Below are 17,332 nucleotides of genomic sequence, written 5' to 3'. Positions count from 1 at the left end.
AACACACAATCGTAGAACTATGAATATAAAACATAACATGCTAATCAACATAAAACACAATAATGTTTGTCATTCGATAATCAAAGCCTTATCATCCAAAACACAAAACATAACCCACATGTATGATGTTTTAGTAATCTGCATTTTGTTATTTGTTGGTTTTGGGTGTGCTTTATGGTTGACATTTTGATGTTTCATTACTTTTTAATTTTTTTAGGAAATTTGGACTTTGTAGCTAACTCCTAGCCTGAGTATGATATTACTATATAAAAATAAAATAAAAATTTTCACTTTTACCGGGTTTTCTTTGTATTGTGTTAAAGATTGTGACCATTGTGTCTTTCAACTGGGTTTTGATTCTTATATTTTTTACTAAGGTTTCTATACATTATGTTATTAACAAAACTTATAACACAGTGTTAATTTGGGTTCTGTTCATTGCATTTTTATCAAAACCTATAACACTGTAACACCCCGTGTTTTCGAATGTCAAAGTCAAAGTCCAAGTCGACTTTGACTTCCTTTGACTGTAAATAGTCGATTTTATGTTTTAGTTGTATTATGTGGAGTAAGTTTGTAATTAGCAAGAATCGAAGTAATCGAACGTGTTTTAAAGCGAACCGATCTACGATTGTGAATGATAGGAAGTAACAATGCGATAAAGTTAACCTAATCAGTAATCAAACCGAACTAACAATCATCGAACTCGAGACTCGAATTATGCGAATTTTGGTGTTGTTATACGTGTGTGTGTGCCTTATGTGTTACTTGTGCATGTTTACTTTATGTTTGGTGTGGTATTCAAGCAAATCAATCGAAAATTGAATCGAAACTCGAAAGGCAATCGAACTCAATCGAAACCGACATCGAAACGTGACTTATAGAAGATTGTATGTTAGATATAGCAGTTGGGACTGAAAGTAATTTGACTAGGAACTCTATCGCATTCATATCATCGCCCATCAAAATCGAAACATCGAAAATCGTCGCAAAATACTCAAAGTGTGTCGCGGATCGAACAGGAGGCAACCTTATCGAACAGGCCAGCCGATCGGCTCGCATCTTGCCAGCCGATCGAGCAGCCCACTCGATCGGAGCTCCTGGCTGATCGGCTGCCACTTTCCTCTTTTAGAAGCCTATAAATAGGGCTGTCCTTGTCTTCATTTCCACTTTTGGAAAGTTCTGACCGGCCAGCTCCTATTCTTCACCTTTTCCCAGATTTCTCTCAATCCCGGTAAGTTTTCACTATAATTCTTGTACGTTTTTTATCATTACTTGATTCTACACCTTTCTATCTTTTAAAACTTGGATTCTAACCGTGAAATTACCAAGATCTAAGTGTTGGGTGATGTCATCATGGTGTTCTTGAAGAACATCATGTTTTGGCCTCATTCAACTATGATTAGCTTAGATCTAACTGATTTCCACATAAACAAGTTATGATCTATCATAGACCTAAACATTTTCATGGTGTGAAGGATTGAAAGAAGGATTTCCAACTTTCTTTCAACTCTTTTACACTCAATGCCTTCAAACCGATAGAAACGGAGCTTGAACCGGCTAACTAATCATTCAAACAGTTAAAAGGTTCAAGATTCGGGTTCTATGAACAAGGTTCACCGATTTCGGATTAAACTCTAAGCCGACGTTCCGAACCGCTCAACGGACGGATTTGGGTGATTCCTGTCCGAGACGGAGAGACAAGTAAGAACGAAGGTATCATAGTTCAACTCATTATCAAACTACCTCGATATAATGACAAGTAACCAGACGACCAAGTGTTAGACGAAAGGACGACCAGGTCAGACTTGCTGGCCGAACGGATTCATTGAAGGATTCTCCAAGATCGTTGTGCCCCTTACTGCCCTTACTCATAAGGACAAGCCTTTTGTGTGGGGAAACGCACAAGAGACTGCCTTTCAAACCCTCAAGCATATGCTGTGCAACGCACCGATTCTTACGCTGCCCGACGGAAGCGACAACTTCATTGTCTACTATGATGCTTCTAACCTTGGTCTCGGCTGTGTCCTCATGCAGCGAGACAAGGTTATAGCCTATGCATCTCGTCAGCTCAAGATCCACGAGAAGAACTATACAACCCATGACCTCGAGCTAGGCGCGGTTGTCTTTGCATTGAAGATTTGGCGACACTACCTGTATGGCACTAAGTGTATGATCTACACCGATCACAGGAGTTTACAACACATCTTTAATCAGAGAGAGCTTAATATGCGTCAACGCAGATGGGTAGAACTTCTCAACGATTACGACTGTGAGATTCGTTATCACCCAGGCAAGGCGAATGTGGTTGCTGACATGCTCAGCAGAAAGAGTTACGTGCTCAGTACCCGAAACATCCAAGCCCAGCACAATCTCGAAACCCTTATTCGCGAAGCTCAACATGCTTGCTTTAACGAGCGTACATTGAAGAGAGAGAGGATCTATCACGATGGAGCTCAGTTAGTAAGCAAATCAGATGGGATATTCTATTATCTGGACCGAATTTGGATCCCTAGGCGGACCGATTTGCAAAAGATTATCATGAACGAAGCCCACAAGTCCCGATATTCTATTCACCCCGGTGCAGACAAGATGTACCAGGACCTGCGTTATAAGTACTGGTGGCCGGGCATGAAACGGGATATCGCTCTATACGTTGGAAGCTGTTTAACTTGCGCAAGAGTCAAGGCTGAACATCAAAGACCTTCTGGCTTACTCGAATAACCGCCGATACCTATATGGAAGTGGGAGAGCATAGCTATGGATTTCATAACGAAACTCCCGCCCACGCCATCAGGTCACGACAGTATTTGGGTTATAGTTGATCGTCTAACGAAATCAGCCCACTTTTTGCCGATACGAGAAGACTACAAGGTGGAACGACTAGCCCAAATCTACACCGACGAGATCATTCGTAATCATGGTACGCCTCGTGACATCATTTCAGACCGTGACGCTCGGTTCACTTCGCGATTGTGGGAAACATTTCAAGCGGCCCTTGGTACGTCGCTTAATCTGAGTACTGCATTCCATCCTCAAACCGACGGACAGACTGAAAGAACAATCCGTACTCTTGAAGACATGCTCCGAGCGTGTGTTATAGATTTTGGTGGTAGTTGGAACAAACACCTGCCATTGGTGGAATTCTCGTACAATAATAGCTATCATGCCAGCATTCAAATGGCACCTTTCGAGGCTTTGTATGGTAGAAGATGTCGATCGCCTATTGTGTGGCACGAGATCGGTCACTCGCAACTAACCGGTCCCGAGATTCTACAAGAAACGACTGACAAAATCCACCAGATTAGAGACAACTTGGTAAAAGCTCGGAACAGACAGAAAAGTTACGCCGATAAAAGACGCAAGCCCCTTGAATTTGAAGTTGGTGACTACGTACTCCTAAAGGTATCACCTTGGAAGGGTGTAGTCCGATTCGGCAAGAAAGGGAAACTAGCGCCTCGATATGTTGGACCTTTCAGGATTCTGGAAAGAATCGGAAAAGTCGCCTACAGACTCGAACTACCGGAGGAACTCAGTAACGTCCACCCGACTTTCCACGTCTCAAACCTCCGAAAATGCCTTGCTGATCATGATCTAATCGTACCACTCGACAATCTTCAGGTCAACGAAACATTACACTTCGTGGAAAAGCCTGTCGAAATCATGGATCGCCAAACCAAGCAACTCAGGCATTCTCGCATCCCGATCGTGAAAGTCCGATGGGAAGGCAAACGAGGCGCGGAGTTCACTTGGGAACTCGAAAGCGACATGAAGGCCAAGTACCCGCAGTTGTTTAAATAAATAGATCTGAAGCATCAAATTGGTAAATCACGGTGTTGTGTAGCCTTCGAGCCTAATTTCGGGACGAAATTCCCTAAACAAGGGGAGGCTGTAACACCCCGTGTTTTCGAATGTCAAAGTCAAAGTCAAAGTCCAAGTCGACTTTGACTTCCTTTGACTGTAAATAGTCAATTTTATGTTTTAGTTGTATTATGTGGAGTAAGTGTTGTAATTAGCAAGAATCGAAGTAATCGAACGTGTTTTAAAGCGAACCGATCTACGACTGTGAATGATAGGAAGTAACAATGCGATAAAGTTAACCTAATCAGTAATCAAACCGAACTAACAATCATCGAACTCGAGACTCGAATTATGCGAATTTTGGTGTTGTTATACGTGTGTGTGTGCCTTATGTATTACTTGTGCATGTTTACTTTATGTTTGGTGTGGTATTCAAGCAAATCAATCGAAAATCGAATCGAAACTCGAAAGGCAATCGAACTCAATCGAAACCGACATCGAAACGTGACTTATAGAAGATTGTATGTTAGATATAGCAGTTGGGACTGAAAGTAATTTGACTAGGAACTCTATCGCATTCATATCATCGCCCATCGAAATCGAAACGTCGAAAATCGTCGCAAAATACTCAAAGTGTGTCGCGGATCGAACAGGAGGCAACCTTATCGAACAGGCCAGCCGATCGGCTAGCATCTTGCCAGCCGATCGAGCAGCCCACTCGATCGGAGCTCCTGGCCGATCGGCTGCCACTTTCCTCTTTTGGAAGCCTATAAATAGGGCTGTCCTTGTCTTCATTTCCACTTTTGGAAAGTTCTGACCGGCCAACTCCTATTCTTCACCTTTTCTCAGATTTCTCTCAATCCCGGTAAGTTTTCACTCTAATTCTTGTACGTTTTTTATCATTACTTGATTCTACACCTTTCTATCTTTTAAAACTTGGATTCTAACCGTGAAATCACCAAGATCTAAGTGTTCTTGGGTGATGTCATCATGGTGTTCTTGAAGAACATCATGTTTTGGCCTCATTCAACTATGATTAGCTTAGATCTAACCGATTTCCACATAAACAAGTTAAGATCTATCATAGATCTAAACATTTTCATGGTGTGAAGGATTGAAAGAAGGATTTCCAACTTTCTTTCAACTCTTTTACACTCAATGCCTTCAAACCGATAGAAACGGAGCTTGAACCGGCTAACTAATCATTCAAACAGTTAAAAGGTTCAAGATTCGGGTTCTATGAACAAGGTTCACCGATTTCGGATTAAACTCTAAGCCGACGTTCCGAACCGCTCAACGGACGGATTTGGGTGATTCCTGTCCGAGCTGGAGAGACAAGTAAGAACGAAGGTATCATAGTTCAACTCATTATCAAACTACCTCGATATAATGACAAGTAACCAGACGACCAAGTGTTAGACGAAAGGACGGCCAGGTCAGACTTGCTGGCCGAACGGCTAGGCTGATCGAACAGCCCAGTCGATCGGACACACCAGCCGATCGACCGGGCCAGCCGATCGGCTGGCACATGGCGTCTCACTTTTCCAAACTTTGAGGTATAGTCTTGACGAAGTAATGTTCGATCAAATAGGTCACTCGATTGGTAAACATTACTGTTCGGATCATGAGATACTATGCTTCAACACTTAATCGTTTTCACAACTCGTTCGTGGTAGGGAATGCCAGCCGATCGAACAGCCTGTTCGATCGAGTGACATTCAGTTGAGGACTAATTCTGAAGGTCCTAGCCGATCGAGTGAGCTAGCCGATCGAACGAACCGTTCGATCGATCAACTTGAAAGGTAGGAACATTTCAGTGTTCTCATATACTACAACGAAAACTTCAAAAGTTCAAATCCTCAAACACAAACACACCAGAGGAAGAAACAATCCACTCGAATGGTCCAGCCGATCGAGCCTGCCGACCGATCGAACAAAACTGTCCAAACGGACATACCAGCCGACCGGACAGCCCGTTCGATCGAACCTGTCGTTCGATCGACCAGCCCATTCGATCCATTCACACTCGTTTACTTTTCTGCGTTAGTTATCGTTATGCTATCGAACTATTCAGGCTAATCTTACTCTCAGCGCTCCCTTCAATCCACAATCAATCACTGTGAGTATACTCGATCCCTTTTTGCTTTTAGCACTTTTGGGTGTTACATACGTTACCTATCAAATCACAATCAAACACAAACTATTTGAACGCTAACCAAATTGCATGTGCTATTTGACTAAATGAATGTTGTTTATTATGTTTACACGTGGAGTGCTATCTACCTGCCTTAGCAACATAGTACTATAGTTTGGACTCAGCACCCGTTCACACGGGGGTTGTTAAGGACAATTACTTGCATGGATTACGGTGGTAATCATGTATTGCGAACCGTCTCGGACGGTCAACCCGCAGTCGTTGGTATCGATGGTCCCATGTCGATAATTAACATGCATCGTTTTCCTCTGTGTACGTGCCTGGTTATGCGTAAACTATTCGAACTCTATATGCTATTATCAAACTTGTGTGCTCACCTTTACATTATATGTATTGACTTTATTTTAACGTATGTGACAGGTGCTTAAGTTGCTAGGATGCTTAGGCGCATGGTGATGAAATCGAGGCTAGGGAGTCTAGAAATAATAAACAATTGTCTGTAATAATAATTGAATCTGAGTTGTCGGAACGAAATTATTTGCCTGGTTGCTTTCTATGATAACTTGTTTATTTATTTGGGACACGGTATGGAACGTGTCATTTAAACTGAATTTATATAATAGTTGTTGTGGAAACTTCTGGACAATCTGTTTCGCTCAGTGCCGCGCCCCGATGATTCCGCCATCGGTTGGGGTGTGACAAACACAATGTATGACACAATGAAGGTGATGTTATATTTGGGTACTCTATACATTGTGTTATAGGTTCTTGTCATTGAGTTTATTCTGTTTTACATTGTGTTTTAATATGTTGTCCATTGTTTTAGTCTGTTGTCCATTGTATCTTTTATTTCCTCTCACTAATTGTGTCTTTTATCTGTCGTCAGCAATTGTGTTTTTAGTCTACTTTCCATTGTGTTTTTAGTTTGATACTTATTGTATTTTACGTTATGTCCATTGTGTCTTTTATCTGTTGTCATCGATTGTATTTTTGGTCTACTTTCCATTGTGTTTTTAGTTTGATACTCATTGTATTTTATGTTTTGTCCATTGTGTACCACACAACTGGGTTTTCTCATTATGTTTTACGTTATGTCCATTGTGTAATACACAACTGGGTTTTCGATTTTTTTCTAAATATAACAATATGGTATTCATATTAAAATAAAAAGACGCTTGATTTTATGGTATAATTTCTTTTAAAAACAAATGACGTATAAAAAAGTTATAGACGCTTAAAAAATAGAGGGGAAATAGTATGTGACTTGCACGTGCATAATCATTTTATTCTCTTTGACAAAATTACTCTTTCCACTTGATTTTTTTGAGACATTTGTCACTCTATAATGTCTTCTTACACTTTTTATTTTTATACTCCTTTGTAGAATAACTCAACCCGTGATTTATGAACATTTGTATCTGAGGCAAGAACACTATTGATTTTTATTACACTTTTCACTCATATACTTTTCCTTTTTTACAACTTTGTTAAAAAAATCATTTTTTACTCCAACAGTTTTTCACTTTCAACTTTGGTCCCTCATACTTTTCGTCTTTTACAAATTTGTCATATATAGGCCTAAACTTTGTGAATTAACACCAGTGGCGGATCTTGCCCGTTGAATGTGCCAGGGCCGAAAGACACGGGCACTAAAAAAAGCCCGGGCCAAACATAGTATATATAAAAAATTTTGATCGAAATGCGGAAAATTAGCACTACGGCCGAAAAACTTGCCCGGGTCGTGGCCCTGCCAGAGCTCTTCTAAGATCCGCCCATGATTAACACACTGAAACACGCGTGTATGGTTTAACATTTTTACGCTATTCTTTTGGGGGTTTAATAGTCCCATCGCAATGATCGCGTCCTGAGCCGATTTAGTTATTCTTTTATATGTTTTACGTTTCGGTTATCTTTTTTGCGAGTTAACATGCTGCAACACGCATGTATGGTTCAAAGTTTTTACGTCTACTTATTTTGGTTTAACAGTCCCGCTGTAAAGCACGGGTTCTAAATACTAGGTAGGTTTAATTTGACAAAATATGTGTCTAGGTAACCAAAGGATAGGGTCGTAATATGCGCAAATAATAATTGGCATTTGTTTTACATTGATGGTATCTATGTACGTTTTTATGAAAATTAGTGTCGAATTTATTATTCCATTGATCCTTGAAAAGTAGTAGGGGGTTTCATTTTTTGGTGGGGTCATTGTCTAGAAAAACGGAAATACATTAGGATTTGTTAAATACTAGATTGTTGCCATAGCCGTGTGTTGCGGCGGCAACGTCTTAGTTGTTTATAGTTGGCAGCACGTTATGTGAGACGTTAACCATATGAAAACACGTGTTTCAACGTATCCGATTTAAGAATGTACTAACTTACTAAGTCGGCAAAACCAAAAACCATTTTATATATGTCATGTGTGTCACGAAAAGGCAGACCTAAGAAAAAGCACCATATTTAATCATGCTTTCTTGGTTAACGCTAAGCCCACAAAAGAAAATCACCTTTGACTTTGTTTTGTTTCTTTTTCATATTGACATCACAATCATAACACCAATATTGACGTCTTGCTTCTTCTTTTGGAGTTTGTATCATCGACCTTTGATTATAAGATATAGTAAATTTGTTGCATATTTATTAAGGAAGAGATTTATAGAGATAGTGTTTGGTATGTAACTGGTAGTCGAAGTAGTTGGCTTTTTACGGTTATGGTGTGGGTTGGTGTTGAGGTTGGCGTACTTGGAGAGTTGGAGGTGCAACTGGTGGTCGAAGTACCTAGCTTTACCCTTGTATATATCTCTTGACCATGTCATTTGAAATATATTTATGATTTTAGATATTATCTCTACTTACTATTTAACTTCATGATACAAACCTTGGAAAAAAAATTCAGATTTAGTAATTTTTTGTATAAAAACAAAAGGGATGACCCTGCCCTCAAGTTTAAAATCAAGATTTGGGGTTTTGCATGTTATAGCTCAAATAGGAAAACACAACATATAAACCTCACATTTGTTGTCTTTACAACCGATATGAGACAACTTGGCAATGGTTTCAATTCGTAACATTGCACCATCATGAATCCTTAAGCCAAGAGTTCTCATCCACGATCAAATTAAGATTCTCTAGTTAAACAGTCACATATCATTATATCAAGTTAATAAGTTTTCTATCGTTTCTTATCTGGTTGGCGCCTGACGATCTGATTAACTATGATATAGAAGGTTTTATACTTGGGTGAAATTTCTTTAACTTAAAAACTTTTTAATTATATATATGCAACATGCTTATCAGTTATCATGTCCTGCAACAGAATGTGCTTAGTGAGACACATGAGACATAATCACGATTTATTTTTAAAACTGTAACGTTATAACTTTCATGCTACATATTCAAACTTATAACACCTGAAATAAGAGAGATGTATTAAGTTTGCTGACAAAGGAGTACTAAAAAATTGTGGGTTTTTTCATTTGCATATTTTATTAATCAATATACCCATAGTAGAAAATACATCCAAATTAATAAACTAACATATAGGTGGAAAGAGTGAGAACTTCAAAAAATCTCACTATATCTATGAATTGGAGAACAGATCATAAACTATAGAAAATTCAGATCTTTTTTTTTTTTTTGTTAAATACTTGAAAGTTATGTAGCTAACATTTTAAAAATAATAATGTAGCAAACATCAGCACAATTTACATGTAACAACTAGATATGTATATTTTACAACTTTATAGCTTTTTTGGTGTTAAGGAAGCTTGCTCTCATTAGTCTTGCTCGCCCGAAACGCTGAAAGAGAGAAGAATGACCTTGTTCCTGAAAAACATAAATACCACAAAATCTTGAAATTTACAGGGGCATCAAATAGTTACTGTGGAGCCACTTGTGGATCTTGTGTAAGCAATACTCGACCCGTTTGACCCGTTGAGCAAAACAAACATAACGGGTCATTCGACCTGTTTATAACGTTCATAGAAACTCTTACCTTTTGTAGAATTCAGGGAAGCGGAGACATGACGTTCCGGTACCTTTGAATGATTCTGGGATGCAACTGCATGGATAATACTCAGTTACCACATAAGGACTAAAACTTGACTCTTTTCGAAATTATAATTTTTTGTAAAATGTAAACGTTAAGAACTGTTCTTATTACCTTTAGATTCTCCAGAATCATCATCTGCTTCCAGTAATGCTGACTCAGCTTTACTTTTTCGAGCAAACTTCAAGAGCCGTTTGAACCCTTTCGGTGAATCTTTCTGGTAGACCAACGCAGGCGGGTGCTCAGCATTACCCCACTCGCTAACATCAGCCTCTTCACTACTCTCTTCTAGAAGCATTTGAGATAAAGAGTGACGAACTCGTGGACTTGACGAAGCGCCAGCTGGCGCAACAAGTTTGACCGGAGACTCACTCTGCAATAGGCATGGAATAACCTCTTCCTCATGGTTATTATCTGATGCATCTTCCACTTCTTCCACCCAAGCAGATGGAGAAATCATCACTGATTCCTCACACTGTGTGGGGCCCGGGCTCGGGCTGGGGCTAAGGCTAACCACCTGGGGCCCACATGTTTCCTCATGGTTATTATCTGATTCATTACCTACTTCTTCCACCCAAGCAGTTGGAGAGATCGTAACTGATTCCTCACACTTTGTGGGGCCCGGGCTGTGGCTAACGCTAACCACCTGGGGCCCACATGTTTCCTCGTGGTTGTTATCTGATTCATCTTCTACTTCTTCCACCCAAGCAGTTGGAGAGATCATCACTTGTTCCTCAAACTTTGTGGGGCCCAGGCTAAGGCTAACCACCCGGGGCCCAAATCTTTCATCATGGTTGTTATCTGATTCATTACCTACTTCTTCCACCCAAGCAGTTGGAGAGATCATAACTGATTCCTCACACTTTGTGGGGCCCGGGCTAACAACCTGGGGTTCACATTTTTCCTCATTTTGACCCACATCAATAGCCATGACTACCTCATTGTCTTCAGTTTGGATCAAACTTCTAGAAGCTTCCTCAGGCTGGCTCACAACCTTTGACTTAACTTTAACTACACCTGGACCCACCCCAGGTCCAATCCCAGAGCCTTTACGAAGAAACGGTTTTGTTTCCAACGGTACCACACTACTCTTCTTACTAACCTTGTTATAAAAGCTCGGTTTAACCTCAGGAGTCTGGTCAACTTTTGGTTTACTTGTCTTTGTGCTTTTCGTGACTGTTGACTGCGTGTTCTGATTGATGTTTCTAAGATGTCTATTGGCATTTGGTGGTGTTGACTTTAGAGTCTTTGACCGAGGTTGAGATTTCTCAGTTTTTGTGCTTGATCCAACCGGTTTTCGACTCGTTGGTGTGGTGCTAATAATAGGACCGGTTGGAGTTTTTGGCGATGGTGACGATGACCATGATTTGCGTGTAGCAGCCAAAGAAGACGGTTTAGATGCAGTTTTCTTCAAAACAGAAGGTTTGTTTAAAGCTTCTTTTCTTGAGTTCATTATTGGAGTCGAGTTCTTTTGAGTTTTCTTTCCGGAAGCTTCTACTCGGAGATTCTCGTCCTTTTTTTGCTTGCAACTTACCTCCTTCAGAACCGTAGATTTCTTACTCTTGGTAACATCACTGTTCAGGCTTCTACGTCGGACCGGTTTATTTTTATCGTCCATTATTTTCGTGAGCAGTTCATTCAGTTTTTCTTCGTTCTGTTGATTCCATTCAATAGAGTTCGGATGCTTTTCACACTTTTCTTCTCTCTCCGGTGAATGTGGTTTAACATTTTCTGCAGTCACATTAGACTCAGGTTCGGGTTCCGGGTTGGGTTCAGGTTTCGGGTCAGGCTCAGGTGCTTTACTTATTGGGCCGAGTGAAGAATTCTCGAGATTTTGGGTGGCATTTTCACCCATTCCGGAACTCCATCTTCTCAGTACAGCTTTATTCGGGCCAACAGTTACTTTCAACATTTTTTTAGTCTTTGTAAAGTCCACCTTTTGGTCTCTTTGTTTGCTTTCAAATAAACTGATTTTATCTTGAACACTCATCTTCAGCACATTTTTCTTCGCGGGTTTATCCGGGTCATTGTCATCCTCGTCACTACTGCTGCCAACATCTCTCTGAAATGATAGTTTTTCTCTGGCGGGAAAATGGTTGAGGTTCTTAATGGTTAGTGCGGGTGCCCTGTGTGATCCTAACCGTCCAATTTGTATGCGACGCATTGGAGATGCTGATCGTCTAGGTGTTGCAGATCTTGTAGCAGAACGACATCTGTTAGCACATGCTTGGTCCTCATCGCTTGAAAGTGAAGCATTTTCGTCTTTTGTTGAGTTGTGCCGTTTAGTCTGATCAGCTTTTGGAGAGACACAATTTGTTATGCTTTTGTTAGAGTCTTCGACTGCTGGGAATAGGCTCATTTCTACAAACTTCTGTAATATATCCCTGAAAATGTATGGTAATAGTAAGTATTATGTAACAATATTGTCTAACAGTATTATGAAAACATACCTTATATCTTTGGCTCCAAAATGATGAGCAAAATTTTCCAAGTCAGAGATGTCCTTAGTTGAGCATTTGACCCTGGTAACCTGGTCAAAGGCGGTAACTACTTCGTCTTTTAACGCAGTGAGCCGTAAATCAACTGCTCTCAGTAATTCATTCCTATCAAAAGCCACAAAATATTTTGATCAAGAAATTAAATAAGGATGAAGTAAGTAAATGATAGATAACACAAAGAATACATACTTTGAATCGATCGATGATCTAATATCAACGACAGCCTTTAAAGACAAAGAAAGTTGGAATCTTCGGGTTTCCTCTAACTGAGTGATTTCATTTCCAATGCTAATGATGTCTGGCGAACCAAGAATGTGTAGAAATCTAGCAAATTATAATTAAAGAAAACAGAAAGAGATTAACTGATTAGGTACCTTTTAAAAGTAAGAAAATAATAATAATAACATATATAAAGGAAATGCACTATGATATGAACCTTTTCAATGTGGTTGGTGTGAACCACTCAGCATCATTGACATTGTCAGGCGGTAAAACCTTGAAATTCGTGTTCGCGCCTTCGGAGGACAAATCTTTGACTCGAGGTGAATGCAATAATAACTGTTTCAAGGTTCCAGATGCTGCTTTTACTGCCGTGTTGTTACTACATACATATGCATCATACCTACAAAAGGTTTTATCAGAACATGCTTCAGAAACTTAGCCAAACAAACCAAAAGACTATATCTTTCAGGTCATGAGAATCAGTATTCAAGTGGATTCTCAGTTTGCTACAAAGACGCTTGTTGTTACTTTTCTCCAAAAAAGTGTGCAATAAACTCAACAGTCGGGTATTTGTATGCAAAAAAATGCACGGTGCTAGGGGTGCTAAATGGTTTGTGATCGTGAGTTGGTAGGTCGAACCCAAAAATTAGACACGGGTCCGAACATACAAGCCGAAAATCACATCAGACACATGAACCCAAACACGACAAGAGTTCTCGCCGGCTGACACGGACATGACATTTAACCCGAAGTTTTATTTTATTTTATTTTTTCCATATTAATACTCTAAAACTAGGAATTTACAACAAAAAGTACAAACGTATATCAAGTAACTGCGATTAAACTATAGAACTTGGTTACTATTTCCGTTTCATATATCAAACTTTGGCATGAATTACCAAATCAGTTTACATTATGAAAAGAAAAACATATTTTAATAATAAGAGGTGTAAATTAAATGGGTTAAACAGGTTAACTCGAAGCCATATAGCCAAACATGTTCAAGGGCTCAACCCGAAACTATTTAGGCTAAACCCAAACCCATGAATTTCGTGTTAGGTCCTGGCCTTCCGGGCGTGTGATCTCATGTCATAAATTCACACCCCTACAACGTACTTAAAAATGGATGATCTAACAGCAACATTCCCACAATAACAAGTTTTGAAAAGGGAAGAACCTGTTCTGGCATGGAAATATCTGAAGTTCAACATAATCAAGTGGCGCATCCGGATCAATTCCTCCTTCCATCTCCATCAACCTGAAACAACAATCCAAAAACCCTAACTTACATCCCAATCCACAACAAAAACACAGCTATAGATACTATCACCATTACTAAACTACACTTTCAAATAATGATAAACACGAAAGGCACAGCATTAAAAGAATTTAAAATATCCTCAAATAATAATAAAAATCGAAATATCCTCAATGATAATCACGTGCTAAAAAACCACAGCGGGAAAAGGATTCAAATATTGTCATACAATAAAACTACAACGAGTTAATTACATAGTTAGTCCATGTGGTTTGCATAAAATAACATACTTAGGTATAGTTTAAAATCACATTCTAGGGTATTAACTTTTCATTTTGTAACGTTTAGAGGTATTAGCGTTATTTGTAGGTTCAAAATCACATTCTATTAGTACCTAAGTATGTTATTTTGTGCAAACCACAGGGACTAACTATGTTAATACCCTAGAAGTTAATACCTCCAAACGTTACAAAATGAAAAGTTAATACCCTAGAAGGTGATTTTAAACTATTAATACCTAAGTATGTTATTTTGTGCAAACCACAGGGACTAACTATGTAATTAACTCCTACAACAACCATTGCAAATAGGCATGTAATCGAACAGAATGTTCATGAACTTGTTCGGTGGGAAGTTCGTTCATTTAACAAACGAACGAACACGAACAAAAAATTTTATTAGTTTAATTAAATGAACGAACATAAACGCACCTCGTGTTCGTTCATTAATATTCGTGAACGTTCGTTTAAATTTTAGTAAATACATATACATAAATAGTTATATTTAAATGAATATTAACTTTTCTAACTACTTATATAAATATAGGCAAAAGATCAAATACAAATAAAGTTAACGTACAAAACGTACGAACTGAAGAAAAAGACAAAAACACGCGGTGACATTTTCGTAATTATCAGTAACTATCAAAATTACTCTACAAATGATCATGTAGAGTAATTTTGTAAAATGTTCTTGTAGAGTAATTTTGATCTTGTGGGGTAATTATCAAAATTACTCTACAAGTGTATCAAAATTACTCTGCATCAAAATTACTTTACAAGTGAATCAAAATTAGCCTGCAAGTTTATCAAACAACATACAATTCAAAATTACTCTACAAATGATCCTGTAGAGTAATTTTGTAAACTGATTCTGTAGAGTAATTTTGATTTTGTAGAGTAATTTTGTAAATTACTCTACAAGAACATTTTACAAAATTATTCTACAAAAGATCAAAATTACTCTACAAGAACATTTTACAAAATTAATCTACAAAACATCAAAATTACTCTCCAGTATCATTTGTAGAGTAACTTTGATAATTACCCTACAAGCAGATAATTACAAAAATGCCACCGCGTGTTTTTGTCTTTTCCTTCAGTTTGTACGTTTAGTACGTTAACTTTATTTGTACAATAACTTTCCCCTATAAATATAACTAATTAGTAATTAAGTTTTCCAGTAAAAAAAATTAAATTTTAAATTTTTTCTTAAATCGTAACTGATCACTTACTTAATATTTATATAAAAACCTACTTAATTTTAGCATCTATGAACCCAAATTAAGATGTGTTTTCGGATAAACTGTAATATATTAGACTTGTTTATTTGTGTTTACTAATGTTAAATTGTGTTTGTTTATATTTGTTCAATCACGTTCATTTGTGTTCGTTTACGTTTGTTCAATCATGTTAATTTATGTTCGTTTGTGTGCGTTTATGTTCGTGAACTGTTCGCTTAGGCTTTAAACGAACGAACATAAACGAACACGAACATGCCCAATTTCTTAATAAACAAACACGAACAAAAAATTGTGTTCGATTACATGTCCGTGTTCGTGTTCGGTTAAAGTTAAATGAACAAACACGAACATGCCTATGTTCGTGTTCGTTCGGTTCGTTTACATGCCTATTTGCAAATTAGATCTAACAAAATAAAAAAACCTAATCACTCACATAAAAAAATCTCAGCTATTAGACACCAAAACACAATATTCATCGCAAATACGCAGCTAATTTGGAATATCGATATGCATATGCTAACTTATATGCAATCATAATGAAGGAAACGATTCATATGTTATTATAATACAATAGAACTACAACTTCCCCTGCAAATTAGAATATTAGATCTAACAAAATAAAACCTAATCACTCACAATAAAAACCTCATCTCACGAACACCAAAACAGGTATATTCATCGCAAAATATGCAGTTAATTTCAAATATCAATACGGATATGCTAACTTATACGCATTCGTAAATAATAACATACCGATAGAGAGTGATTATCACTACAATAACTAGTAGATAACGAAAAAAAACGATTCAAATGTTATCATACAATAGAACTAAACTAGATCTCACAAAACAAAAACCTCATCTCACGAACACACCAAAACACGTACATTCATCGCAAAATACGTAATTAATTTCAAATACCTAATTGATATAAACTCGTAATTTTTGAATTCGTAACTCGTAACGTACTGACAGAGAGTGATTATTAGTTATTATTGAAATAATTAGAAGCTGATGAAGGAACCTGCAAATATGCGATGAAATGTGCGTTGTTTTTTTTGATTTGTGGCGGATATGCGGCGGCGCACGGCGTTTAGCGGAGGCGCGTGTGCAAGTGTTTTAGATTTTAGCAGAGAAGAGTGGATAGGACAAACGGAGAGCGCATTTTTCTTGTGTAGGGTAATGGCGCGTGGTGTGCACCTCCTGCTTTTGAATTCACATAAAGTGGGGATTGACTGGTTTGAATGAATAAAAGCGCGATGAGCATCGGGTTGTATAAAAAACTGTTATTAAATAAATATTAAATATAAATTAGTTTGCAGTGTGTGTGATTTAATGCGGACAAGAATAACGTATTTTAGGTTTACTTCGATTTGAATAGTATAACGTTATAATTTTATAATTTTATAATAATTTTAAAATTAAATTCTAGTGGTATTTTGGAGGTGCAATAAGGTTTTAATACCAATAGCTCCTGGGTTCGATTTCAACAAAAGAGTTTTCCCATATTTATTGGTTTTGGGTTTTCCACTATATTTCAGCAGTCCGTCAGTTATGCAAATTTGTTGTTAAAAAAAACATAGTTTTATATTATTTTTAAATTTGAATAATAAAAATTTTAAGTATATAAATAAAAGAGTTATACTGTTTCGTCCATGTGGTTTGTCACAAATCACTATTTCAGTCCATTAGTTTAAAAATTGCGATTTCAGTCCCTGTGGTTTCACTTTCGTAACCATTTCAGTTCCTGTGGTTTCACTTTCGTAACCATTTCAATCCATTTATTCTGTTAGTACAGAGACTGAAATGGTTACGAAAGTGAAACCACAGAG

The 17,332-nt window shown here is 37.9% G+C and overlaps 1 protein-coding gene across 1 annotated transcript; it reads right to left on the bottom strand.

The window, feature by feature from the left end:
* Window positions 1-9,597: 9,597 nt before the first annotated feature.
* Window positions 9,598-16,755, bottom strand: LOC110872800. Its single transcript, XM_022121674.2, has 8 exons — window positions 16,525-16,755; window positions 13,899-13,979; window positions 12,936-13,121; window positions 12,689-12,823; window positions 12,452-12,604; window positions 10,116-12,385; window positions 9,948-10,013; window positions 9,598-9,778 (listed from the first exon to the last, which is right to left on the bottom strand). The coding sequence occupies exons 2-8, from the start codon at window positions 13,973-13,975 to the stop codon at window positions 9,711-9,713; spliced, it is 2,955 nt and encodes a 984-aa protein (XP_021977366.1). The 5' UTR covers window positions 13,976-13,979; window positions 16,525-16,755; the 3' UTR covers window positions 9,598-9,710.
* Between the last annotated feature and the right edge of the window lie 577 nt (window positions 16,756-17,332).

This window comes from Helianthus annuus, chromosome 8 (assembly GCF_002127325.2).
Source record: "Helianthus annuus cultivar XRQ/B chromosome 8, HanXRQr2.0-SUNRISE, whole genome shotgun sequence".
Classification (NCBI taxonomy): Eukaryota; Viridiplantae; Streptophyta; class Magnoliopsida; order Asterales; family Asteraceae; genus Helianthus; species Helianthus annuus.
The sequence above is the reverse complement of the archived record's forward strand: the minus strand, read 5'-3'. Positions and strand labels throughout refer to the sequence as shown.